General features: G+C 44.7%; 2 protein-coding genes across 6 annotated transcripts in view; both read left to right on the plus strand.

Moving 5' to 3' along the window:
- The window catches only part of MED27 (mediator complex subunit 27), a 75,631-nt gene extending 72,063 nt beyond the window's left edge, over positions 1–3,568 (plus strand). Inside the window, exon 7 of the mRNA XM_081967314.1 lies at positions 3,203–3,568. Within this exon, the coding sequence (XP_081823440.1) occupies positions 3,203–3,310 (108 nt within the window). The 3' untranslated portion in view covers positions 3,311–3,568. The remainder of the gene's footprint in view (positions 1–3,202) is intronic.
- Positions 3,569–8,046: 4,478 nt separating this feature from the next.
- Positions 8,047–27,070, plus strand: part of RAPGEF1 (Rap guanine nucleotide exchange factor 1) — a gene marked incomplete at its 3' end in the record, with an annotated part of 44,552 nt that continues 25,528 nt past the window's right edge. For 4 of the 5 annotated variants that reach the window (XM_081967227.1, XM_081967228.1, XM_081967229.1 and 1 more), the window contains exons 1-3: positions 8,048–8,205; positions 23,076–23,215; positions 25,762–25,940. In XM_081967227.1, coding sequence (XP_081823353.1) covers positions 8,181–8,205; positions 23,076–23,215; positions 25,762–25,940 — 344 coding nt within the window. In that variant the 5' untranslated portion in view covers positions 8,048–8,180. Of the gene's footprint in view, positions 8,206–23,075; positions 23,216–25,761; positions 25,941–27,070 lie in introns of all 5 variants that reach the window. The other variant, XM_081967231.1, reaches the window with a different exon arrangement.

Genomic DNA, 27,070 nt, shown 5'->3' on the forward strand with positions numbered 1-27,070 from the left:
CAATTTTTCTGTATGTTGAATGGGACTTAACCCTAACCCTAAGTGGATTTACCCTCCAATGGGATTTTTCCATGCATTTTTCAGGGAAAGCTAGAGAAGCGTGAGGGAAAGTATTAGTGCCCTCCTAAGCATACCTATGCACTGTGAATTCATTGGTGACATCAATTTTTCTGTATGAGATGAAGGGGACCTAACCCTAACCCTATGTGGATTTACCCTCCAATGGGATTTTTCCATGCATTTTTCAGGGAAAGCTAGAGAAGCGTGAGGGAAAGTATTAGTGCCCTCCTAAGCATACCTATGCACTGCGTATTCATTGGTGACATCAATTTTTCTGTATGAGTTGAATGGGACTTAACCCTAACCCTAAGTGGATTTACCCTCCAATGGGATTTTTCCATGCATTTTTCAGGGAAAGCTAGAGAAACCTGAGGGAAAATATCAATGCTCTGATTAGTATACCTATGCACTGTGAATTCATTGGTGACATCAATTTTTCTGTATGAGTTGAAGGGGACCTAACCCTAACCCAAAGTGGATTTACCCTCCAATGGCATTTTTCCATGCATTTTTCAGGGAAAGCTAGAGAAGCCTGACCGAAAATATGAGTGCCCTCCTAAGTATACCTATGCACTGCGAATTCATTGGTGACATCAATTTTTCTGTATGTTGAATGGGACTTAACCCTAACCCTAAGTGGATTTACCTTCCAATGGGATTTTTCCATGCATTTTTCAGCGAAAGCTAGAGAAGCCTGAGGGAAAATATCAGTGCCCTCCTTAGTATACCTATGCACTGCGAATTCATTGGTGACATCAATTTTTCTGTATGAGTTGAAGGGGACTTAACCCTAACCCTAAGTGGATTTACCCTCCAATGGGATTTTTCCATGCATTTTTCAGGGAAAGCTAGAGAAGCGTGAGGGAAAGTATTAGTGCCCTCCTAAGCATACCTATGAACTGTGAATTCATTGGTGACATCAATTTTTCTGTATGAGATGAAGTGGACCTAACCCTAACCCTAAGTAGATTTACCCTGTAATGGGATTTTTCCATGCATTTTTCCTGGAAAGCTAGAGAGCCCTGAGTGAAAATATCAGTGCCTTCCGAAGTATACCTATGCACTGCGAATTCATTGGTGACATCAATTTTTCTGTATGTTGAATGGGACCTAACCCTAACCCTAAGTGGATTTACCCTCCAATGGCATTTTTCCATGCATTTTTCAGGGAAAGCTAGAGAAGCCTGACCGAAAATATCAGTGCCCTCCTAAGTATACCTATGCACTGCGAATTCATTGGTGACATCAATTTTTCTGTATGTTGAATGGGACTTAACCCTAACCCTAAGTGGATTTACCCTCCAATGGGATTTTTCCATGCATTTTTCAGGGAAAGCTAGAGAAGCGTGAGGGAAAGTATTAGTGCCCTCCTAAGCATACCTATGAACTGTGAATTCATTGGTGACATCAATTTTTCTGTATGAGATGAAGGGGACCTAACCCTAACCCTAAGTGGATTTACCCTCCAATGGGATTTTTCCCTGCAATTTTCAGGGAAAGCTAGAGAAGCCTAACCGAAAATATCAGGGCCCTCCTTAGTATACCTATGCACTGTGAATTCATTGGTGACATCAATTTTTCTGTATGAGTTGAAGGGGACCTAACCCTAACCCTAAGTGGATTTAACCTCCAATGGGATTTTTCCCTGAATCTTCAGGGAAAGCTGCAGAAGCCTGAGTGAAAATATCAGTGCTCCCCTTAGTATACCTATGCACTGCGAATTCATTGGTGACATCAATTTTTCTGTATGTTGAATGGGACTTAACCCTAACCCTAAGTGGATTTACCCTCCAATGGGATTTTTCCATGCATTTTTCAGGGAAAGCTAGAGAAGCGTGAGGGAAAGTATTAGTGCTAGGGGGAGACTCTCTGCAGCAACACAAGCGTCCATTGCACGTATCCGTCCCAGGGGCCGTAGTTTGAGGACCCCGGATTTAGTGCAATATAAAAAATGCAAATAACTTTTCTGCAGACCACCAACATTTTCTATCACTAGGAGACCGGGAGTTCTAGTCTCACCTCAGGCATAAAAGCCAGTTGGGCCACTTTGTGCCAATGACTAGGAGACAGTGAGTTCTAGTTCCACCTTAGGTAGAAAAACCGGCTGGGTGACTTTGGGCCAATGACTAGGAGACAGTGAGTTCTAGTCCTGTCTTAAGTACGAAAGCCAGCTGGATGACCGTGGGCCAGTCCCTCCCTCTTAGCCCAACCCACCTCACAGGGCTGTCGTGTGGGAAAAAGGAGAAGGAAGGTGCTCTGGGTATGTTCACCACCTTGACTGATTTTATCACAATAACCAAGGCAGGATGCAAAGCAAAGAAATAGAAATAATTATTTAAAACCAGGCCTGCCACCTCGACGCTTCTGAGTTGGACGTAAAAAGAACAGATCCTTGTTGGATGCTTGACTGCGGGGCACAAAACCTACCAAGGTTAACATCTGATGAGGTTGGCCATCTCGCAACCTTTTTTTTTTAATGTCTCCCCAATTTGTATTTAATTTGGAGTTAATTGCCGTCTCCTGCCCTATGGAGGTGTGCCCTTCTCTTTCATTTCTGTAAGGAGACCTGTTGCCTTTCGCCAACAACTTTCCTAATTGCGGCTGAATTATCACATTTGTTCAAGATACTTCCCCCCCCCCTGCATCCTCCATCTGAATTGGACCAGGGGCTCTGGTTTTAGATGGGGAAGACAAAAAAAAAAAAAAAAAAAAAACCCAACTCCGTTTTGCCAGTCAAGAAATTCTAACTCTCCAGCGACTTCATTAGCGAGAACACCTTCCAGCCAGAAAAGAGATGTTTAATTATCCTAAAATGCCCCGATTTCTCCCTTCAATCTTATCTAAAGGAACCTCATTATCTAAGGCAATGTGGCTTCTGTTCGTTTCAACTCTTCAACGTTTCTGAATACAGAGTTGGAAGGGACCTCAAGAGGTCTTGTAGTCCAACCTCCTGCTCAGTCAGGAGACCCTAGGCCATTCCAGACAAATGGATGGCCAATCTTTTCTTTAAAAACCCCTCCAGTGATGGAATATCCACCACTTCTGGAGGCAACTTCCACTGATTAATTGTTCTCTTAATTCTAAGTTGGATCTCTCTTTGATAACATTCAATCCATTTTTTCTTCCCTTCTCTTCCCTTCAGGGGCTTCGGAGAATAGGTGGACTCCCTCTTCTTTGTGGCAGCCCTGAGATATTGGAAGACTCATCCGTCTGTCCGTCCATCAGTCTGTCCTTCCAGCGGAGCTGGTAGCCGAGTTGGACAGTGAGGAGAGGAGCATGGACCAGTCCTGGAGTCTGGGAAAGGCTCGGACGAGGGCTCTGCGTCGGAGGCAAAGAGGGAGCTGAGGCCGTCTGGCAGTGATCAGCTGCCTTCGGAGATAGACAGCAGTGAGGCAGAGGAACAGCTGGAGCCTGTTCCCAGTGTGCGCATGCGCAGAGCTGCCAGAAGAAAAGAACAACTCAGAAATCATGGTCGGCTTGGAAGTAAAGCCACAGGTGGAGGGTGATTGGCCCCCTCCCATAGGAAATAAAAGAGGAGCGAAAGAGGAGTGGAGTTTGCAGGAAACTATTCATTCGTTCATTCATTAGATTTGTTTCAGGAGTGTGAAGATCTGTCCGTGAATCCCAGAGACTCTGTGCCCAGTCTTTCCTTGCACAGCACCTCATTGGGAAAATATTTACATGGCAGCTTTCCAAGATAGATAAGGTCTGTGGTCATAAATACTCCTTTGAAAGACTGTTTGCCAGGCCTTGGCTGAATGGGAATGAGAGGAATTCACATTCGTTTAATAAAAGGGGTTTTGCCGGGATCAGGACTCTACTTTTTGGGGAACAATCAGTAGTCCCCAAATAGGTCCATTGTAGCTTCAAGTGGTCGCTAATGATCATAAATTGAGGACGACTTAAAATCAGAATTATTTTGCACCTAGCCTCGCCCGCTTTTTCTTCAGGCCACGCCTACCTTTCATGCCACCCTGCCCACTCCCAGGAGTAGGCTTGCAAACACACCCTGTAGTTAGGGAATGGTAACATTTGCAAAGTCACCACAACGGTGGTTGTCTCCCTCTGGAAACCCGCAACGTCCGTCCAAAGCCCGACCATTTCATCTCTCTTGGACCGCTGAAATGTACGTGTTCGCATTCGCTCGGACTTTTCCACACTTCTCGTGCGTCACTTATGCACCGCCGAACGGATTTGCAACCGGAGGTGAAAATGGATGCGGCCGTTTAGTTGACATCCGTCCCAGTTGCACAGCTCCCAACACTCCAGAGGTCAAAACGTCCTTGGATAAAACAGCATTCGGGGCAATTCAACTAGCCAGCTATTTTTGGATGCATTGATTTTATTTTTTCATTACTTCAAGTATTTATAGTGGAACACTCTTTGCCTCCTGCCCAAATATTTAGGCTCCTGCCCCCGAGGTTATTTTGTTTATATATTATTTATTCGAAGCGTCCCTCTTTCTTTCAGCTCTTTGCTTTTGAACGAATGTTCTAAAGACACCCAAAAGGAAAATGCAATTATAAGAGAGAAAGGGGGGAAAATAGCAGCATCCTAGATATATTATCTTGTCCTCCACTCCCCTCCAAAATCCTTGAGCTCAACATTTAAAAGCAATGCCACATCACTGGCTCAGCTCTCCTATTCCAGAGTTCTGGTTTGTTCTTACTATGGTTTGCTTAAGCCACCATGAACTGGGTTCACACAACTCAAATGGTGGCTTGCAGACCCCAATGGCTGGATTCCCACAAACCTGAATAGGGTGATGGATTATCCTGATATGCAGGCCCAATTTCTGAGATGCCTGCAGTCTCGAAATTCATTTGTAAATATGAAGTGCTTCTAATCCTGAGGTTAGTGGCTTCCTTGCAGACGTTTCATTACCAAACAAAGTAACATCATCAATGCTACAAGGGAGTGAGGTATGTGGAAATGGAGGAGGAGGAGAAAAAGAGGAGAAGGAGGAAGAGGAGGAGGAGGAGAAGAGGAGGAGAAGGAGAAGAGGAGAAGAAGAAGAGAAGGAGGAAGAGGAGAAGGAGAAGAGGAGGAGGAGGAGAAGAAGAGGAGGAGAAGGAGAAGGAGAAGAAGAAGAGAAGGAGGAAGAGGAGAAGGAGAAGAAGAGGAGGAGAGTAGTAGTAGTAGTAGTAGTAGTTGTTGTTGTTGTTGAGGAGGAAAAGGAGGACTGTGGGTCTTTGGTGCTTCAAGCCCAAGCTACAAATATTCTCTTTTATTGGCATTGGCAAATATGAAATGCTTCGCAAACCAGCCTTAGAAATCCACCCTACAGTTTGCTGGACACCAGGAAAAAAAAAATTCTAGCCACGTCAGACAAGTGGTCGATTTTATTCTGACAATAGTTTTTGGGGTCATGCGTCCACTCAGCCACATGCCCTGCGGGATTTATTGTCTCTAAATGTCAGTGGGCAGCCTCCTATAAGATTCCGTTTTTTTTTTTTTTGAGGGACAATATGAATTCTAGCAAGCCCTTCACAGATTCAATGAAGTCATCCTCCGCTTCAACCTGGAGGAAGAAGATCTCCCAGGGGTTTCTCAGTAGGGGTTCTCCAGGAAGACAATTGAGTCCCTTGGACAGCAGGTGAATTTTTCAGAGCCTCAAATTCGCCAGGAAAAAGTGCTGCCTAGTTTAAAGAAAGATGATAGATAGATAGATAGATAGATAGATAGATAGATAGATAGATAGATGATAAATAGATAGAGATATAGATATGTATATATAGAGAGAGATAGAAAGAAAGAGAGAGAGAAGATATAGATATGGACAGAGATAAATAGAGAGAGAGAAAGAGACAGAGAGACAGAGAGGATAGATATAGACAGAGATAGACAGACAGATAGATAGATATAGATAGATAGAAAGAGATAGAGATAGCAAGAAAGAGAGAGACAGAGATGTATATAGACAAATAGAGTGATAGAAAGAGAGAGAGACACACACACATATATGAGAGAGAGAGAGAAAGAGGGAGGGAGGGAGGATATGGGGTAGGGAGAGATGATTGGGAGATAGCTATACTAAAAGTGAAATACAAGGTCTATTTCCAAGATAAAATAGGCAAAAGAAAATGCAATACCTATACGCTAAATGCAGATTCATATAAAAAGATTATATTTAGCTAGCCAATAAAGGCATGGCAAGAGGAGTCAAACTAGCGCTGAATTTCTAGTTGTGTAGGCGATTTAGGCCACTGCAATGATTAGAATTGGGGGGGGGGGAAGGTTAGCCAAGTTAAGCATTCCTTCCATTTGTAATATTTCCAAGCAAGTTGATGGATGCAACTTTTTTTCTTTCTGAATATTAACAGGCTTCACCGAATTCAAAACACCAATTTATCTCCCAAGCCTTTTTTTTTTTAGCTTTCATTTCCTTCTTCTTATCGTCTGGACAAGATTGCCCTCTAGAGTTTCGTTACAAGAAATATATATCTCTCATTTTCCCAGTTGCAATGGATGGCTGTGGACCATAAGGAAGGCTGAAATTAAAGGAGATCTTGGAGGTCTTCTAGTCCAACCCCCTGCCTAGGCAGGAAACTGTTCCAGACAAATGGCTATCCAACATCTTCTTAAAGACTTCCAGTGTTGGGGCATTCACAACTTCTGGAATGGGAACAACTTCCATTCTTCTAAGGGAAAACTTCATTTCCCAGCTGAAGTTCCAGTAAGAACTGGTCTGTTGTGAGAACACAAACCTGGCTAAAAGAAACGAGAGGCAATGTTGCATGAATGAAATTTCAATATCCAGCTCTGAGCAGGAAAGGAAATTCAACCTGAAGCCGCTAGAGGTCGCTTCATTTCAGCCTGTTACGTTTGGGCTACTTAAAGAAATAAACAAACGGACACACAAACAAATATTCAATTTGTATTCTAGGAAATCGGGGGAAAGGCCTGGAAAAATTCAAAACGGAAGCCCAAGCCTTGCAAAATTAAAACTTGATGTAAGGGTGTGGAAGGAGAAAAAAATAAATATTCAAATTGTACTCTAGGAATAAGGTCTCTGGTATGTATAGGATCTCTAGCTGGAGCAGGGGGCTGGACTAGAAGACCTCTAAGGTCCCTTCCAACTCTCTTACTCTGCATTTTATTCTGAGTATCTTGGGAGGGGAGCTCAACTTTTTTTTTTTAAAAAAAAGGGGGAGACAAATTTAAATTTGATTTTGGAATGAGCAACCACCAGTCATATTAAACATTCAGAAGCAATATTAAGAGCAGTCTATTTGTAGCAGCAAAGATAAATATATATATTTTTGAAAGATCAAAATCTTTGATCTTTCAAAATATTTCCTTGAAAAACCTCTGCTGTGGGAGATGGGGCCTGGAGTCTCTCCCTGGCTGGGCAGGATGGAAGATTTGTACCTTCCACGGAAGGGAACCTTCTGCTGTGGAAGATGGGGCCTGGAGTCTCTCCCTGGCTGGGCAGGATGGAAGATTTGTGCCTTCCGAGGAAGGGAACCTTCTTCTGCTGTGGGAGATGGGGCCTGGAGTCTCTCCCTGGCTGGGCAGGATGGAAGATTTGTGCCTTCCGGGGAAGGGAACCTTCTTCTGCTGTGGGAGATGGAGCCTGAAGTTTTTCCCTGGCTGGGCACGATGGGAGCTCAGGCCTTTCAGTGGTAGCAACAGCCTTCTCTTTTAGTATGGGAGATGGGGCCTGGAGTCCCTCCCTGGTTGGGCACCATGGGACCCTTGTGCCTTCCAGGCGAGTCAACCCCCCCTCCTCTTAATCAGAATCGAGCTGGAGGGCACCTCTGAGGACTTCTAGTCCATCCTCTTGTCCTCTTCCGAGCTCTGCACTCCCTCCGATGGAGACACCCTCCACCCGCCTCTCCCGCCCATGGGCCCTGGAGTCCCCCCGGCGGAGAGCGATGGGACCTGGTGGCCCCCTCCAGCGGCCAGCAAGCGGCTCGGCAGCCGCGGCGGTCGGGCAGCAGGGCGCGCTGTGGGGCCGGGCCGGCCCTGCTGTAGCAGCGCGGCGGCGGGAGGAGCCGCGGCGGCGGTGGTAGCAGCAGCCACGGAGCCGCGCGGAGCTGCCCGGCCGCCTGCCGTCCTCCCGGGCTCCGCCAGCGCCCGAACCGGCCCGCCGGGGCCGAGCAAGCGGCGGCCCAGCCATGTCGGGCCGGGTGGAGAAAGCAGGTGGGTGGCCCAGGGGAGCTGCGGACCCGCCGAAAGGCCGGCCGGAGGCGGGTGATGTGCATCGGCCGGCCCAGCGGCCTGAAAAGCCCTTCCCGGCCGGGCAGAAGCGAAGTGGGCAGCGCTGCCTTCCTTCCAGCCGCGCCCGGGACCAGGGTGCAATTGGCACGGGGGTGCAATTGGCACGCGTAGCGGGGGCGCTTTGCAAAGCCCCCCCTCCCTGTTTCCCGGGGAGAGGGGTGGGTTAGAGGCGTAGTGGGGGCCGTCCCCCCTTTCCATGCGCGTGCCCGCCCGCGCGTGCACCCACCCCCTTCTTCCCCTGCGCGTGGCGGGCAGCGGGGGAGGGGTCCCCAAGGGTCTCGCTTTGGGCACGCTCCAGGAGGGGTGGGTGGTGGGGTTTCCCTCCCCCCCACCTCCCCAAATGGGGGAGAACCCGTTGTGGGAGGGGGCGGGGGAAATGAGGGGAGAGGGCTCCTTGCCAGAAGGCCCAGGGGGGAGGGGCGCGCGCGCGTGCAAAATGCACGCGCGGGAGGCGGCGCGAAGCCGTTCAAAGGTGACCGGGATTGTTGGCTCGTGGGTTTCCGGGTTGCATTGTGGCCGCCGACGTGGTGGGGGGGGGAACGGGACGGGGGGGGGGGGTTCGTGTCTCTTGGAGTTTGCTTCTGTTTGGGGATGTGGGGGTGCGCAAAGACAGGCAGCTCTGTCTTTACACACCTACTCTACGAATACACGCATCAGTACATGTATGTATGTATGTATATGTATATATCTATATAAGTGTGTGTGAATGTGTGTGTATACATATATAATATATATGCACACACACACAAACACACACTATCTATACAGTGTCTGTCTATCATTCTCTCTCTCCATCCATCCATCCATCTCTCTCTCCCTATCCATCTATCTACACACACATACACAATAGCTAGCTATGTACTATATACACAGTATATCTATTTACACACACTATATAGACATACTATATATGTATACACACTTTATTTATATTGTGTGTGTATGTATCTATCTATCTATGTATGTATCTATCTATCTATCTATCTATCTATCTATCATCTCTATTATCTCTCTATCTCTAATATCATCTATCTATCTATCTATCTATCTATCTATCTATCTATCTATCTATCATCTCTATTCTCTCTCCCCCCCTCTTTCTCTTTCTAATCTCATCTATCTCTCTACCTCTAATCTCACCTCTGTCTCTGTCTCTCTCTCTCTTTTTCTCTCTCTAATCTAATCTATCATCTCTTATCTCTCTATCTATCTCTATATCTCTAATGACATCTATCTATTTATCTATCATCTCTCTATTATCTATCTCTCTATCTATTTGTCATCTCATCTATCTCTATCTATAATCTCTCTCTCTCTCTCTCCCTCCCTCCCTCCCTACCTACCTACCTACCTACCTACCTACTTACATTGTGTATGTATAATAAATACATATGTTTGTTTGTGCAATAACAAAATGTTGCCTATCAAAATCTTTCCACTCTCTGCTTTCAAACGATATTTGAAATTTGAAACATGATTGCAGGCCCTGCAACATAGTAACCCACATAAGTGAGGCCAATTTTTATCTCAAAAGCATGAGAAAAAAGTACTACTTTGGGGCCTTTGTTGACATCCTATTCAAGTCCAGGCGTTTAATTAAAAAAAAAAAACACCACCATAAGGTGTGTGCAAATGTGCATAGGCCAGAATATCTGTGTGGATATCACTGCATTTATATGGAGTGTATCTGTCCTGTATAATTCTATGCACCTACTATATAACATTTATTAGGTACCTCTTCCAAGCTTCATTTGCACATATCTGTGAAACCCACATATGGAGTGGCATTTGTTCATGTTCATACAATGGGGTCTCGATTCAGTGTAGGAAGCGTAAGCATATATACAATGCCTAGGCTATAAACTTGTGCATGTGAGTGCATTATGTATTGATATATTTTTAATTTATGTATCAAATTTGTAAGGAGGCTGTCACACTGCTAGTGCAATTTGGGCAGTATACAATTAAAACATAAAACTATATGTCTGCCTGTCTGTCACTCACTCTATCTATCTATCTATCTATCTATCTATATCTATCTATCTATCATCTATCTATCTATCATCTATCTATCTATCATCTATCTATCATTGGTCTGTCTACTTGCCTGTTATTTATCTGCCTGCCTGCCTGCCTACCTATCTACCTACCTACTCACTGACCTATCCATCTATATCTATCTGTCTATTGATCTATCTATTGGCCTGTCTATTTCTCTGCCTGCCTGCCTGCCTGCCTGCCTGCCCGCACGCCCACCCACCCACCCACCCACCTACCTACCTACCTACCTACCTACCTACCTACCTACCTATCAACTTGTCCGTCTATATATATCTGTCTATTGATCAGTCTAATGACATTATTGGCCTGCCTGCCTGCCTACCTGCCTACCTACCTATCGACTTGTCCGTCTATATCTATCTGTCTATTGATCAGTCTAATGACATTATTGGCCTGCCTGCCTGCCTACCTGCCTATCAACCTATCAACTTGTCCGTCTATATCTATCTGTCTATTGGCCTGTCTATTTGTCTGCCTGCCTACCTGCCTGCCTAGTACCTACCTATCTATCTACTTGTCCATCTATATCTATCTGTATTTGTCTGTCTGTCTGTCTGTCTGTCTGTCTGTCTGTCTGTCTGTCTGTCTATCTATCTATCTATCTATCTATCTATCTATCTATCTATCTATCATTAAATTCCCATTGGAGCAGGACTTGAATAATTAAAGCTGAAAATTAAAAAGCCCCAAGGGAATATAAGTATATCTCGGGTGAAGATAGAGTGTTTCTTTGAGTACATATTTGCATGGAAATGAATCTTACGTAGCTTGGCAATTTCCTGTGCTTTTTAAAAAAAAACAAATTCTGGTTAATTGTTTTACTGGTTTTAATTGTTTTGAATTTTGTTTATGTGCGTTGGTTTTTGGAAGCTAGCCAGCCAGAGGCATGTATGTGAAGTGGGCAGTTAGATCAATTATGATGATGATGATGATTTAAATGGATTGGTTATCTGATTATTAATTGGAGTTGAATTGAATAAACATTTAAAAATAAACTTTATGCATCTCTGTATGGCATGCACCTGTGAATATAATCCGTGTGTGCAACATATACATAGAGAGAAATTATAATTTCACAAACACATGCACCCTTTGGAGAATCTTAATACTTTATTGATGCCAAGGTGGATAACATTAAAAACCTAGCTGTTTTGTTCAGGCATATGGATCATGGTTAGTAAAGCCTGCGTGGGAATATATATATATGATATTCTTTTACTTTTACTTTGGCTGCTGGGTTGTTACTTTTTTTTGAAAATATACATTGTGGTGTGTATGCTTTCATGTTTTTAATTGTGCTGCTTGTTTCACTTTTGATTGCTGCCTAGACTCATTCTGGTGAGAGAAGTGGCCCTCTATACTGAAATAAATAAATAAGATTCACACATACATTAGTATTTATGTCTGGATATATAGCATGAAAGCCAGCTGGGTGACTTTGGGTCACTCAACAGGAGATGGTGAGTGCTAGAGCAGGGGGTTGGACTAGAAGACCTCCAAGATCCCTTCCAACTCTTGTTATTCTGTTAGATATACCTAACTCCTTCAACTGTTCATCATACAATTTAGCCTCTGGACCCATTATCATCTTTGTTGCTCTTCTCTGCACACTTTTCTTCTTCTTCTTCTTCTCCTCCTCCTTGGAGGTCTTCTAGTCCAACCCCCTGCTCAGGCAGGAAACCCTACACCATTTCAGACAAATTATTATCCAATCTCTTCTTTAAAACTTCCAGTGTTGGGGCATTCACAACTTCTGGAGGCAAGTTGTTCCTCTCACTAATTGTTCTCACTGTCAGGAAATTTCTCCTTAGTTCTAAGTTGCTTCTCTCCTTGATTGAGGGGTGCAGCCCCTCAAATACTGGAAGTCTGCTCTCCTGTCTCACCTGGTCCTTCTCTTCTCTAGACTAGCCATGCCCAGTTCCTGCAACCCTTTCATTGTGTGTTTTAGCTTCCAGTCCCCTCATCATCCTGGTTGCTCTTCTCTGCGCTCTTTCTAGAGTCTCCACATCTTTTTCACATCGTGGCGACCAAAATTGGCTGCCACATTCCCAGTGGGCAATGCTCAGATCCCGTGGACGTGCAAGGATGGAGGTGTAGCTGCTTCAAAGGGCAGGGAGTTAATGAGGGATTATCTAATGTCCCCTCTCTGCCCCATTCTCCTAGTTTTGCAAAGCCCATCGTGGCTCATGCTGCCCAGGGAGGCCAGCAACCAACTAGCTAGCTGTTCTGTGGCTGATTTGTTGGCGTTTTTTGTATGAACCAACAAGGTCAGCCGGTGTGGGAAATCCTGGGATCTGAATCTCAAAGCAAGGGCATCCCCTCACCCCTCCCTCCGCCTAGGTTATGGGCCCAAGGAGGTGATCTGGGAATGCGTCCGAGGGTAGGGGATGACAAGGCCCGTTTGGAGCTGGGGGAAAACAGTGGAAGGAGACAGCTGGAGCAGGCCGGAATGCAAAACAGCTGAGCAAAGCCTAAAGCAAAAAGCTGAAATTGGAAACAATTTCTAAATTTATTACCTGGGTGTGGAAAATCCTTTGGATTCTAGGTCATAGAGAAGAGGGGTTTAAGTCTCTCTCTTTCTCTTTCTATGCTCGCTCTCTCTCTCTCTCTCTCTCTCTCTCTCTCTCTCTCTTCTCTCTCCCCCTCTCTTTCTCTCCCTTTCTCTCTTTCTCTTTCTGCCTCTCACTATCTCTTTCTCTGTCTCTCACTCTTTTCTCTCTCTTTCTCTCTCTCATTCTCCCTTTCACTATTTCTTCCTCTCTGTTTCTCTCTATCTCTCACTCTGTGTCCTTTCTGTCTCTCTTTTTCTTTCTCTCGCTTTCTTTCTCTTTCTGCCTCTTGCTATCTCTCTCTTTCTCTGTCTCTCACTCTTTTTTCTCCCCCTCTCTTTCTCTCATTCTCCCTTTCACTGCTTCTTCTTCTCTGTTTCTGTCTACCTTTCTGTCTCTCCCTTTCTCTTTCTATCTTCTCTCTCTTTCTCTGTCCTTTCTCTCCCTTTCTTTTTCTCTGTTTCTGTTTCTCTTTCTCTCTCTCTTTTCTCTCTTTTCTCTCTCTGTCTCTCACTCTTTTCCTCTCTTTCTCATTCTCTCACCCTTTCACTGTTTTCCCCCCTCTCTCTTTCTCTCTATTTCCCACTCTCTGTCTTTTCTCTCTTTCTCTCTCCCTTTCTGTTTCTCTCTATCTCTCTCTGTGTGTTTCTCTCTCTCTCTGTTTCTCTCTCTCTCTCCCCCACTCCCTCCAAAACAGAGATTGATGTAACCTGAATAGAAACACTTTTTGTTATCTTGAAATTGGAATTATTTTATTTTATTTTTGCTACAGTGATGCTTTGGGGATTTTTGAGTGCTTTTAAAAGAAGGCATTCTGTCCTTTTCCACCAGCCAAGCGATCATCTGGTTGAGTTTATGGAGCCCTCGGTTTGAATTGGAAACCGTTAAGCGATGTTATTTATGTTTCCTCCCAGACAGAGACAAGCTACTTCAGGGATAGAAGGCAAAACTCCTGTTTGCCACCTTGAAGTAAAAATAATAAAGGCAGGATACAAATTAAATACATAAAATTAAACTAAAACACCATCCAATATCTTATGACGACAACTGCAACAATAATTTATTATGCCAGGGTTGATGCAGCCTCCCGTAGAGCTACCAAGCCAACCAAGATTAAAATGAAAGAACTTACTCATTCATGCGAATGTAACACTTAGTGGTCCTTTCTGAGAAAATTCACACCTAAAGTCATCTTCTTCCTTCTTGTTTCTGGTACCCTTTGATTACCCAAAATTTTGAAGATCTCTTTGTTTGTCTAAGTAGAGAAGGACTAGGGATGACATGATATTGGGACTGCCACAGAGAAGAATAGAATAGAATAATAGAATAGAATAGAATAGAATAGAATAGAATTATAGAATTATAAAATAGAATATAGAATTAGAGAATAGAATAATAGAATAGAATAGAATAACAGAGTTGGAAGGGACCTTGGAGGTCTTCTAGTCCAACCCCCTGCTTAGGCAGATAACCCTACACCACTTCAGATAAATAGTTATCCAACATCTTGAAAACTTCCAGTGTTGGAGAATTTACAACTTCTGGAGGCAAGCTGTTCCACTGATTAATTGTTCTAACTATCAGGAAATTTCTCCTCCGTTCTAAGTTGCTTCTCTCCTTGATGAGTTTCCACCCATTGCTTCTTGTTCTGCCCTCAGGTGCCTTGGAGAATAGCTTGACTCCCTCTTCTTTGTGGCAGCTTCTGAGATATTGGAAGACTGCTATCAAGTCTCCCCTAGTCCTTCTTTTCATCAAACTAGCCAGGCCCAGTTCCAGGCCATGATGCAGTCCCACTGGAACGAGGCCCTCCGGCTCTTTGCCACCAGTGGCTCTTCCCTCCAGCCTTCGCCCAGAGCCCCCCACCAGGAGGCCGAAGCAGACCCCAAGTCGGAATTTCTTCCCCCCTACGACCCTCACAAAAAAGACCCCGAAGGGGGAGACTCTCTGCTGCAACACAAGCGTTCATTGCACGTATCCATCCCAGGTGCCGTAGTTTGAGGACTCCTGATTTAGTGCAATATACAAAATGCAAATCCTTTTTCTGCGGACCACTAAAATAATTTTATGAGCCACCAGTGGTCCACGGACCACCAGTTGGTGACCGCTGGACTAGAGGACCTCCAAGGTCCCTTCCCACTCTGTAATTCTGTTATCATCTCTGTCATTTGCATGGGAAGCTCTGGGGGCTTTCATGGACCTCTGTCTTCACTTCATCTGTTCCCTTCGTCTTTTTATTTATCCGAGTCGTATCTATATCTACATCTCCACAATCACCTTGTGTGTGTTTGTATGTATTATACAAGTAGCCCTCAGCTTACCAGAGCTCACTTTTGTGTTGTTTTGTTATAAAGCATTTTATTATTTCTCAATTACAAAAATAAACATTCCATCTTTCCTTATGCGGTGTGTCGTCTGGGTATAAACATTTCTTTGCAACTCATTTGCCACATTTTTACATTCATATTAACGTTATTTCCCTAAGCTTAGCATTATAATATATGAAGCATTTAAACATTATAAAAGTCTCCCTTTTTCTTCTTAATATCTTCTAGCAATGATATCATAGCAACTTTAAAGATCATTATTCCCACCACAAACATACAAATACTTTTCATCTTATTTCTATCTCTGCCTTAATATATTTTCTATTTATTTTTTTAGCCTTCTTCATTTCCAAGCTCCTTTTTTAAAATTCTCCAACCATTGGTAAAATACTTCCCAAATCATATAATATTCAGTTTGCTCTTTCTTTTTAACTGCTAATGCTAATCTGTTCATTTCTGCACATTCTAATATTTCCCTGATCACCTTCTCATCAATAGGGATCTCTGCACTTTTGCAATGTTGTGCAAATACAATTCTAGCCGCCGTTAATACACGAATGATTCAATATACATTCTCTTTATTCTAAATTTCAGGTGGAATTCCGAGCAGATCTCACTTAATGACCGTTCAAAGTGGCAACGTCCCTGGGAAAAGGGATGTTTGACCCCTTTTTACGCTTGTGAGTTTTGCCTCTGACAAACACTGGAGAATCTGGATTCACGTAACCATTTTACTGGCTTAACGACTGCCGCGAGAAAGGCCGTAAAATATATATATATATAGGGCAACGTTGACTTTACCAGCGTCTCACTTAGCAACAGAAATGTGGGTCTCCGTTGTGGTCGTAAGGGGAATAGCTGTATTTGCAAAAGTTTTGCAAGCTTGTAAGACAATTGTGAGGAAGGGAAATGGATGATGACTAAGGGATCAGCAGTTAATGATGTTTATAATGATGCTTGGAAAATTAACAAGATTTGTCATCGGGGCGCTAAAGCTATAGGTCACAGGTTGTTCAGTTGTGCCCTTCTGTTTTTGTACTGTTCCAGAAGAAACACAGGTTGTGCCTTTGTGTATGTGTTTGCGTGTTGCCCAAAGTCACTCTGCTGGGTTTTGTGCCTAAGAGGAGACTAGAACTCCCATCCAACCTATTTCAAGTAGCTGGCCTGGCTCAACTTTGATCTAACCATATCGCTCCTGACGGGTTTTTAACTGGGTATTTTAATTATATTTAATTATTTAGGGGTTTTAAACACTGTATTTTAATTGTTTTTTACTCAGCCGACCTCCTCCTTGTGTATGTCTCCGTATATGTCCCCGTTATATGTTTGTCTTGTTTACATATTTATTTCATATGTTTGTTGTACGCCGCCCCAAGTCCTTCGGGAGAGGGTGCGGCTAAGAAATAAATATTTATTATTATTATTATTATTATTATTATCTCCTGGTGATTTCCCTTAATTCACCCAGCTGGCTTTCATAGCCAAGGTGAGACTAGAACTCCCAGCTGATCTTCTATGGCGAGGGGAGGGTTTTCCAGTTGTCTCCACAATTGATAGAGCTTTCGGTTATGACAGGTAGAGGAAAAAGTATGTCGCACTAGGAGGAGACTCTATGGTGGGGGAATCGAACTTCCGGTCAGCTGCAGAATTGAACAGGGGGCTTCCGGTTAGGCTCCCGGTGTTTTCTTTTCTGTGGGAAACGGGTCCAAATGGCTCTCTGAGTGTTTAAGGTTGCCGACCCCCTGCCCTATCCTATTCTGGACAAGTGAGTGTCCAACTTCCTCTTGAAAATCTCCAGGAATGATGGAGTACCCACAACTTCTGGAGGCAAGTTGTCCCACCGATGAATGGCAGGACATTTTCTCTCCGGTTGCCAAGGCAGGAGGAAGTGGCTTTTTCTCCCTTGGAAAAAATACACGTCGGCTTGGAGAGATTTCAGGATGTCTTCTCAGCCTGGGAATTTTTTTCCCCCCAAACATTTCCTTTTCCTTTATTCTTCGCCGGCTGCTTATTGTGGATCTCCAGAGCCTCCCTTTGAAAGGGAGGAGGACCAGTGGGAGAACTCTTAAACCCGCTGGGAGGCGGGGGAATTGTTTGAAGGGGAGGGCGTCGCCTCCCAAAACCACAACTTCTGCCTTGTGTTATTTTTAAGAAGTTGGAAGCTCTTTCGGATTTTGTTTTTTTTTTTTGCCCCAAAACAGCTGGTTTCTGTGAGTTTGAGCTGAATGGAAGTGAAGAGAAAGAGAGAGAGAGAGAGAGAGAGAGAGAGAGAGGGAGGAGGGGAAAAAACATCCTTAGCATCAAACGGAAGTGGCCCCCGCCTTGACTGGCTGGCAATGACACGCAACAGCTGTCGCTTTTGGGTTTGTTTTGTGAATTCGAGGCGAAGAATTTCTTAAGGATAAGCATTCTGCCTTTCACTGTTTCTCCCTCTCCCTGTTTCTCTTTTATCTTTCACTCTCTTGTCTTTTTTTCCTCTCTCTTTTCTTTCTCTCCCTTTCTCTCTCTTTCTACCTTCTCTCTCTCCCTCTCTTTCTCTCTCTCTCTCTCTTTTAAAAAAGCCTCCTGAAGGCTATGCATCCTCTTTTTTTCTTTTCTTTTTCTTTTTCTTACAAAAAAACGGGCCTGTTTTCACGAAAAATGAGCTGTTTTGGGAGGTCTGCAGAGGGCAAAACCCCCTTTTTTTAATTTGCCTCTTCAAAATCTTGGCGCGTCTTATACTCCGAAAAATATGGTAGTTTATTTTGTGTGTGTGTGTGTGTGTTAGTTAATGACTGCTAACTCTGCTTCCAAAGAAAGCATTACTCAGTCAGTTACCGATGGCTAATGAGTTGCTGGTCTGTCTGGAGATCATAAGATTACTACAGACTGTCGTTTATTTTAGCCTACAAAGCAGAGAAATCAGAGAAAAATATAGAATTGGAAAGATGTTGCAACAGAAGCGTTGAGACAGAGCTTGGAAGCCATCTTGGGCAGTGATTTTCAAAGAGGAGTGGACTTCGACTCCCAAGTATTCTGGCTGGGGAATTCTGGGAGTTGAAGTCCACCCATCTTAAAGTCCCCAAGTTTGGGAAAACTGCTCCTCGATGGGATCGGTGGGAAGCTGTTGTATCGCCAGATAGTATGAGCTTTGTTGAGGGACTCACATTGGCAGGTGGCATCAGTCTTGGGAGACCGAAGAACTCATCTTACAGGCTATAGAAGTCCTCTTCCTCTTCCTCCTCCTCCTCCCAGTGTTTCCAAATGACTTCCCAGTTCCAAGCACATCACCCAAATATGGGAAGGAGCCACATCCAAAGCAGAGACAACCTACAACCTCCTTAGATGGTGAGTTATGTTGTGTTCCATCAGGAGTGATTTAATGTTCAACCACACTCAGTGGAGAGAGAGAGAGACAGTAACAGAGCAGTAAATCTTAATTTGCATTCCGACCATGGGCTAAATTTCTTCTTAACCATGGCTAGCTTCTAGCCTAACAGGCGTGCCAACAAATCCCCATTGCCGGGCATCTTGGGCTCCATCGTACAATCGCGCGGAAAGGGACATGCTAAGATCCGGTGACCAGTTCCTCTTGTTCAAGAATTCTGATTTGTGTAGTGCTTTAGATCAGATTACAGATTATCAGAGTTGGAAGGGACCTTGTAGGTCACCTAGTCCAACCCCCCCCCCCCGCCCAAGCAGGAGACTCTACACCATTTCTGACAGATGGCAGTCCAGTCTCTTCTTGAAAGCTTCCCGGGGTGAAGCTCCCACAACCAGAGACTTTTGGTAGGATGCAGTTTGCTCTTCTCCAAAGCTACTCTTCCTCCCCTCCTCCCCACCGTGTGTGTGTGCGTGCGTGTGTGTTTTTCCATTCAAAGGGACCGATGACATCATCCCCCGTTGCCTCGGCAACAGGTAAACAGCCCCTGGCAACAGGGGGCTTCATTATAGAAATCCCAGATCGTGACATCAAGGCTTTGTTTTCCAAGACAATGAAGAGTCCTCCGAAGCGGAGAATGTGATCCAACTTCAAAAAGCGCAAGATTTCCTTTCCTTCCTTCCTTTCCTCTCTTCCTTTGCCTGCCTCTCGGGTGGATGTGGAGCGATTCTTACAGAATCACAAGCGTTGGAAAGGGACCTTGTAGGTCATCTAGTCCAACCCCACCCAAGCAGGAGACCTTACACCATTTCTGACCGACGGCAGTCCAGTATCTTCTTGAAAGCTTCCAGGGATGAAGCTCCCACAACTTCTGAAGGCAACTTCTGTTGATTGTTCCCACTGCCAGAAATAACATTTCTCCTTTTTTTCTAGTTAAATCTCTCCTTGGTCAGTTTCCATCCATTATTCCTTGTCTGGCCTTCAGGGGCTTTGGAGAATAGCTTGACCCCCTTCCTCCTCTCTGTGGCAGCCCCTCAAATATTGGAAGGCTGCTCTCCTGTCTCCCCTGGTCCTTCTCTTCCCTAGATTAGCCATGCCCAGATTCTTAACCAGATTCAGCTCCAGGCGTTGCTTTTCAAGTTTTCGGGAAGGTGTGTCTCTCCAAGCTGGTGCTTGTTCTCCAAACCCCTGTAGGCACTTCATTCTTAAGTACCTGCGTCACCTTCTGTGGTTTACCTTTGCTCCTCAGTCAGACTTTCCCCAGAGGACACGCTTGGGATATATGCTGATTGACAGGCTGATGTTCTCCATCAACCTGGTTTTACTCATGGCTCTTATGTTGATCACATCTCCGGTCCATCTTCATGTCTCCAGGCAAAGCATTCCTGGTGTCAATTGCTTGGTTTGACTTCTTTTCCCTATCTTTGAACTATCTTCCTCCCTCCCTCCCTCCCATTCTGATCTCCTTCCATTCTTCCTTCCTTCCTTCTTTCCTCCCTCGCTCCTCTCATTCCCACTTTCCTCACATTTCCATCTCCTTTCCTCTCGTTCCCACTTCCTTCCTCCTCCCTCCCTCCCTTCTTTTTCCTTTCTTCCTCTCATTCCCACTTTCCTCACATTTCACTCCCACTTCCCTCCCTCCTTCCTCCTTCCGTCCCTCCCTTCTTTTTCCTTTCTTCCTCTCATTCCCACTTTCCTCACATTTCCATCTCCTTCCTTCCTCTCCTTCCCACCTCCCTCCCTCCCTTCTTTTTCCTTTCTTCCTCTCATTCCCACTTTCCTCACATTTCACTCCCACTTCCCTCACTTGATGGTCAACATAGCCCATGGTTGCCTTCTTTGGGTCACTTGATGGTCAACGTAACCCATGGTTGCCTTTTCTGGGTCACTCGATGGTCAACGTAGCCCATGGTTGCCTTCTCTGGATCACTTGATGGTCATTGTAGCCCACAGTTGCCTTCTCTGGGTCACTTGATGGTCAACGTAGCCCATGGTTGCCTTCTTTGACCTCCCAGATAAGCTTCAAGCTCCAGGAATCAAAGCAGGACTTCCAATGAGGTTGACCACGTCCCCTCAAGCATTTTCAACATGTGGTCCAACCCATTAAAAGGCCCGAGATGAACAATCCAATTGACCTTTCTGTGTTCTCCACAACCTCATTCTCCTCATATGACAGTATAATTTCCTATTCATTCCAGGCAGGAAATCCGTACAATCTACGCTACTAAACCCTCAAAAGTTAGATGTTTTCTTTTTAAAAGATTTGTTTGAAAGCCGCCAACCTTTGTCCAAAAGAAGGTCCTCTTTTGGACAAAGAGTTGAAAAGAACTGCGTCAGGGGGTTGGACTAGATGATCTACAAGGTCCCATCCAACTCTGTTAATCGGATTCTGAATATTGATAAAATTTTTCAGTTTGTATTCCTGATCCACAGTTTGTCAATTTTCTTCTTTAAACGTTCTCGTGGGCCTTTTGAAGCTGTGTATAAATTTCAGAAATCAATGCAATTGCCAGCCCAGACAATTTATTATTAATTCAAACCTTAATCCTTAGGGGGACGATGTTGTTGAATTACCTTCCTTCCTTCCTTCATTTTCATTCATTTCTCCAATCTCTCTCCTCCTTCTTCTCTCCTCTTTCTTTCCTTTTCTCTTTTCCCTCCTTCCTTTTCCCTTCCCTTTCTCTTTCCTTATTTTCTTCTTCCTTCCTTCCCTCCTTTCTCTTATTTCTCTCTTCGCTTCTTTCTCTCTCTCTCTCATCTTTCTTTCCTTTTCTCCTTTTCTCTCACCCTTCTTTCCACTCCCTTCTTTCTTTTTCTTTTCTTCCTTTTTCCTTCTTTTCCCTTTCCTTCCTTCCTTCTCTAATCCTTCTCTCCCTCTTTCCTTTTCTCCTTTCCCTCCCTCCCTTCCTTTATTTCTCTCTTTGCTTCTTTCTTTTCTTTCTTTCATCTTTCTTTCCTTTTCTCCTTTTGTCTCCTTCCTTTTCCCTTCCATTTCTCTTTCCTTATTTTCTCCTTCCTTCCCTCCCTCCCTTCCCTTCTTTCTCTCTTTGCTTCTTTCTTTCTTTCTTTCTTTCTTTCTTTCTTTCTTTCTTTCTTTCTTTCTTTCTTTCTTTGTCTCTCTCATCTTTATTTCCTTTTCTCCTTTTCTCTTACTCTTCTTTCCATTCCCTTCTTTCTTTTTCTTTTCTTTCTTTTTCCTTCTTTTCCCTTTCCTTCCTTCCTTCTCTGATCCTTCTCTCCCTCTTTCCTTTTCTCCTTTCCCTCCCTCTCCCCACTCTCTCGTGCCCATTAATTCATCCAGTGACTTCCCAGCAGCCTCCCTCCAATGGGCGTAATATTCTGGCATCACTTGTTTACTGGAAGGATTCCACAGACTTGTACCCAACCAGACGTCAAAATGTTAGCTAGAAATGATGGGTGGCAGCGGTCGGAGGCAAACCGCTTCGAATCCCTTCTCCTCTCTTTCTCCCCTCACTTTCCCCCCACCCCCCTCCTCCAGTCCTTTTCTCTGGAAATCAACAGCTGATTTTCCACCCATCCTTTCCTGAGATTTTGACGCCCCGTGTTGGCTCAGGGCGAAGCAAACGTTAGATCCTAGGGAAAGCCGTGACTCAAACCCTTGGAGATTGTGTAAAGGCAGCTGGGCAAGGCACACGCAGCCTTTAGCCATATGTGTATGCTGGAAGCTCACTTCTGAAAACCCCGAAGAGCTGAAGAGAGGGGAGATCTGATAGGATCCATCACTGGGAGTTGAAGTCTTTGGGACATTCGACATCCTGGGTTATCCCATCTACTTGAAGGTAGAAATAATGGCAGGTAGTGTTATGAAGAGAATTTCCAGGGCTAAGCGACGTTAAGTGAGTTGCATCCAATTTTTAAGCAAGCTCAGAGAGTACCAAGGACCCCATAATCCTCCTCCTCCTCCTCCTCCATTCCACATACCTCACTCCTTTCTAACCCTGATGATGTTACCTAATTGGGTAATGAAACGTCTGCAAGAAAATCACCAAGCTCAGAGAGCACCAAGGACCCCACAGTTCTCTTCCTTCTCCATGCCTTCCTCCTGCTCCTCCACCTCTCTCTAAACCCCATTCTAGCATTGATGATGTTACCTAGTTGGGTAATGAAACGTCTGCAAGAAAACCACCAAGCTCAGAGAGCACCAAGGACCCCACAGATCTCCTCCTCCTCCTCCTCCTCCTCCTCCTCCTCCTCCTCCTCCAGAAAAACCAGAAAGTCCATTTACCTCTTGGGAGAAAAAAAAGCATGTTTAGGAAAGGAAGTAGCTGTTTTAAAGAATTGTGATAGATGCATTTCAGCATCCGGTAAATCAGGTGGAGTTTGTTGTGAGAAAAGGGCAGGATTGTGGTTGTCATAAACCCACCTGCTTAACCTTGATGCTCCCAGATGTCAGGCCACATCCTGGCTTGTTTGTGCATGGTTCCTGGGTTGTTTGCTGCGATTTATTTACCGTGATTTTCTGGTTTTTTTTGCTAGATTCTCAGCGTTCTCATCTCTCTTCGTTCACCATGAAGCTAAAGGACAAATTCCACTCGCCCAAAATCAAAAGGACGCCATCGAAGAAAGGAAAGCAGCTTGACCTAGTGGTGAAATCCCCCGAAAAGGTTGTGAACAAGGTAAGAAGGAGGCCTTCCTGAGCGGATTAGTTGAGGGGCACCTGGCAAGTGCAGTGAGTCCTCCACTTAACGACATATTATTGAGCCTGGTAATATGTTTTTTTAAGCCATGGCGGTCATTAAACAGATCGTCACCTGACCCCACCTGGTTTTTATGATCTTTTTTTTTTGCAGCAGTCGTTAAGTGAACGCCACTGTCATTAAGCAAACATGGCTGTTAAGCAAACACCACAGTCGTTAAGAGAACGTTAAATGTTTCGCTTCTCATCCAAGGATCTTCTTTGCTTCTGACTGAACGGTGGAAGATGGAAGGATTTATATTCCTTGCCTTTCTTTTTTTAAAAAAGACATTTCACTTTTCATTTGAGAAGCTTCTTCAGTTCTTCTTGAACAGTGGAGGATGGAAGGATTTATTGCCGGTCGTTAGTGCTCTTTCTGAGAGTCATTGAGGCCACTCGTTCTGACTGAGGCTTCCCAAGAGCATGAAGCAAACTCCTGGTCCTGACAAAAACCCCTTTTATTAATTAACTGAATTCTGCTCATTCACATCCAGCAAAGTCTTTCAAAGGAGGATTTACGGTCACAGACCTTATCTTGCTTGGAGAGCTGCCAGGCCGATTTCTGCAGAACTTGGCCAGGAGTCTCGGAGAGTCACGAACCAATGAAGCGAACTAATGGTCTCCTGCAAACTCCACTTCCCTTTCGCTCCTCTTTTATTTCCTCTGGGAGGGGCCATTCATCATCCACCTGTGGCCTTAAGCTTCCCAAGCTAGATAAGGTCTGTGGTCATAAATACTCCTTTGAAAGACTGCTGAAGGGAAATGAGAGGAATTCACATTCATTTAATAAAAGGGGTTTTGTCGGGACCAGGACTCTGCCTCGTGCTTTTTGGGGAAGTCTAGCTCAGAACATTGGGCTGCAGAAAGTACAGGCGGAGAAATGTGCTTTCAAACTTGCAAGGTTCTGCTCACGTAATCTGGAAATAAAATAAAATAAAATTAGCTATCTGGTGATGTTTCCTGCCCTGGCTTACCTCAGAGCGCTGGCTGGAGAGGAAACTATTTTGTCAGCCTTTCTTGACACCTGTCTCTTTGTTGAACACGGGGCCAGGAGCCAGATCATTCTTTGCAATTTCCTCCATCCGTTCTCCCTAGACTGGGGTTGTTCTAGGACACGCAGCTACTACTCTCTCCCAGCCAGACACAAAAGGCATGAGATTTGTGCCGTCGGTTGTGTGCTATTTGCACAGGCCGTTAGAATATCGTGACCTCTTTCTTCACCTGAAAATCAGTGTGGATTGTAAAGGAGGGTGCAGATCGCACAGTGTTGTGACCCGCCAGCGGCCAGCAGAGCTGGCGGCAGATTCTGACAATGAAGAGGTTGGGGCGGAACCTGGGCCAGTGCTAGAGTCTGGGGAAGGCTCTGATGAGGTGTCAGATGCAGAGATAGAACCAGGGCCGTCCGACATTTCCCAGCCGCCGGATTAGCACCTTTGGAGGTTGAGATGAGTGAGGAGGAAGAACAGCTGGGGCCTGTTCCAGATGCACATAGGCACAGAGTTTTTAGAAGAGGTGAACAACAGAGGACAAGGAGTCCACTCGGGAAGCAAAGCAAACGTGGATGCTGAATGGCCCTTCCCTGGCTGGGGAATAAATAGAAGGAAATCAGAGTGACTGTCGTAGGAAACAACAGTTCGTATTTCTGAAGATTTTGCTCATTGTGTTTTGTGCCAGAAAAACTTGTTGCTAGAACTTGATTTGCAGCCTTTCGGGTGGGAGCTCTCAGCCTTGCAATTATCCCAAGGAACTGATAAGGTCTGTACTGCAGTTAACTCCTTGAAGGACTATTGCCTGGACCTTTTGGTGGGTGGATGCAATTAATTCAGAAGAGGTAAATAAAGAGGGATTTTTCATGACAAGGAGTCTGTTTCTTGCTTCTGCTAAGGCTGTACCAGAACACGCTGCAAGCCACTGATCTACTGGGGAAATGGATGGATGGGTGGGTGGGTAAGTAGGTGGTTGGATGGGCTTGAGGCAGATGGATGGAATGGACAGATAGATTGACAGACAGATATAAAGGATGATGGATGGACGGATGGATAAGTAGAATGAGTAGATGGATGGATGGAATGGACAGATAGATTGACAGACAGATATAAATGATGGATGGGTGGATAGATGGATAGGTAGAATGAGTGGATGGCTGGATGGAATGGACAGATAGATTGACAGATGGATATAAATGATGGATGGATGGATGGATGGATGGATGGATGGATAAGTAGAATGAGTAGATGGATGGCTGGATGGAATGGACAGACAGATTGACAGACAGATATAAATGATGGATGGATGGATGAAGAGAGCTTATACACCAGAGACAAATTCCTTTTATGTCTAATCACACGTGGCCAATAAAGAATTCTATTCTATTCTATGAATAGATATATAAAATGAATGCGTAGGTGGATCGATGGATGGATAAACAGAATGAACAGATGAAAAATAGTTTGCATGTCCTTAACCCTCATACTCTTTCTGTCTCAGAACTTGAGTTGGCTGGAGGAGAAAGAGAAGGACGTAGTGAGTGCCCTGCGTTACTTTAAGACCATCGTGGACAAAATGGCCATCGATAACAAAGTGTTGGAGATGTTGCCAGGATCCGCCAGCAAAGTTCTGGAAGCCATCTTGCCTCTGGTTCAGACGGACCCACGGATTCAGCAGAGGTGAGTCACGGCACGAGGTGTTGAGTAGGTTGGATTGAGAGCTTGGTGCTAATTGGCTAGCCCCTTCCCCCAAAATCTACAACAGAGACTGAGGTGCTCGTTGTGTAGGTTGGACGGAGAATTTGGTAGCTGTTGGGTAGTCCTTTCCTCTAAAGATTAGGATGAAACGGTTGAGGGAGCTAGGTACGCACATCTGGCCTATCAAAAGAGAATATTAGGAGGAATATGAGCATGGTCTTCCAGTACTTGAGGGATGGTCATAGAGAAGAAGAAGGGATGGACTTATTCTCCAAAGCTCCTGAGCAGGACGAGAAGCAATGGGTGGAAGCTTGTTAAGCTCCAACCCAGAAGTTAGGAGAAATTTTCTGATATTGAGAACCATTAAACAACGGGAACAACTAATCAATGGAGTTCTGGCGAGCTCCATCACTGGAGGTCTTCAAGAATAGACTAGACAACCATTTGACTGGGATGGTGTAAGACTCCTGCCTTGAGCCGCTGGTTGGTTTAGAAGATCTCTTAAGTCCCTTCCAGCTCTATGATTCTATGTCTACGTTGTTTTCTTCACCTAATGTATCATATTAACAGATGTCTTCTGGACATTCCATCATCCTTGGAGGTCTTTTTTCTTAGTCTCTCCCTTCCTGCTTCTGCTGACCCATTGCCATCTTCCTTCCCCCTTTGGGGGCTATTCAACCAGGTTCAAAAGGTTGGTGACCCCTGATCTAGCTCATAACTCTTAGGTTTCCTGGTAGATACTCATCCAAGGACTATCCCAGCTTAGCTGAAGATCAGCCAAGGTTGGGTAGATGGTGTCCTCTCCTCCGTATAGTTTTCTGGGCACGATACGTTTATTGTTTATTGTTCCCTTCTTTGGGGATATTTTTTTCAACTTCCTAGTCTGATCCCTAAATTTCCTGATGGTCTCCCATCCAGGGAGTCAGCTTACTTCCCGAGATCGGCCAAGTGCTGCCATCTGCTGTTGCCACTTTGCCTTGCATGCCAGCATATAAATGCAGAAATATGACACTCGTGTAAATTAGGAGGTGTTACAAATGCAGCTAGCCCTCAACAGATTAACATTCGTCGAGCAACCCACAGTTATGGCAGTGCCGAAAAAGGTGACTTGC

Source organism: Natrix helvetica (genome assembly GCF_964273705.1).
Source record: "Natrix helvetica genome assembly, chromosome: 15".
Taxonomy (NCBI): domain Eukaryota; kingdom Metazoa; phylum Chordata; class Lepidosauria; order Squamata; family Natricidae; genus Natrix; species Natrix helvetica.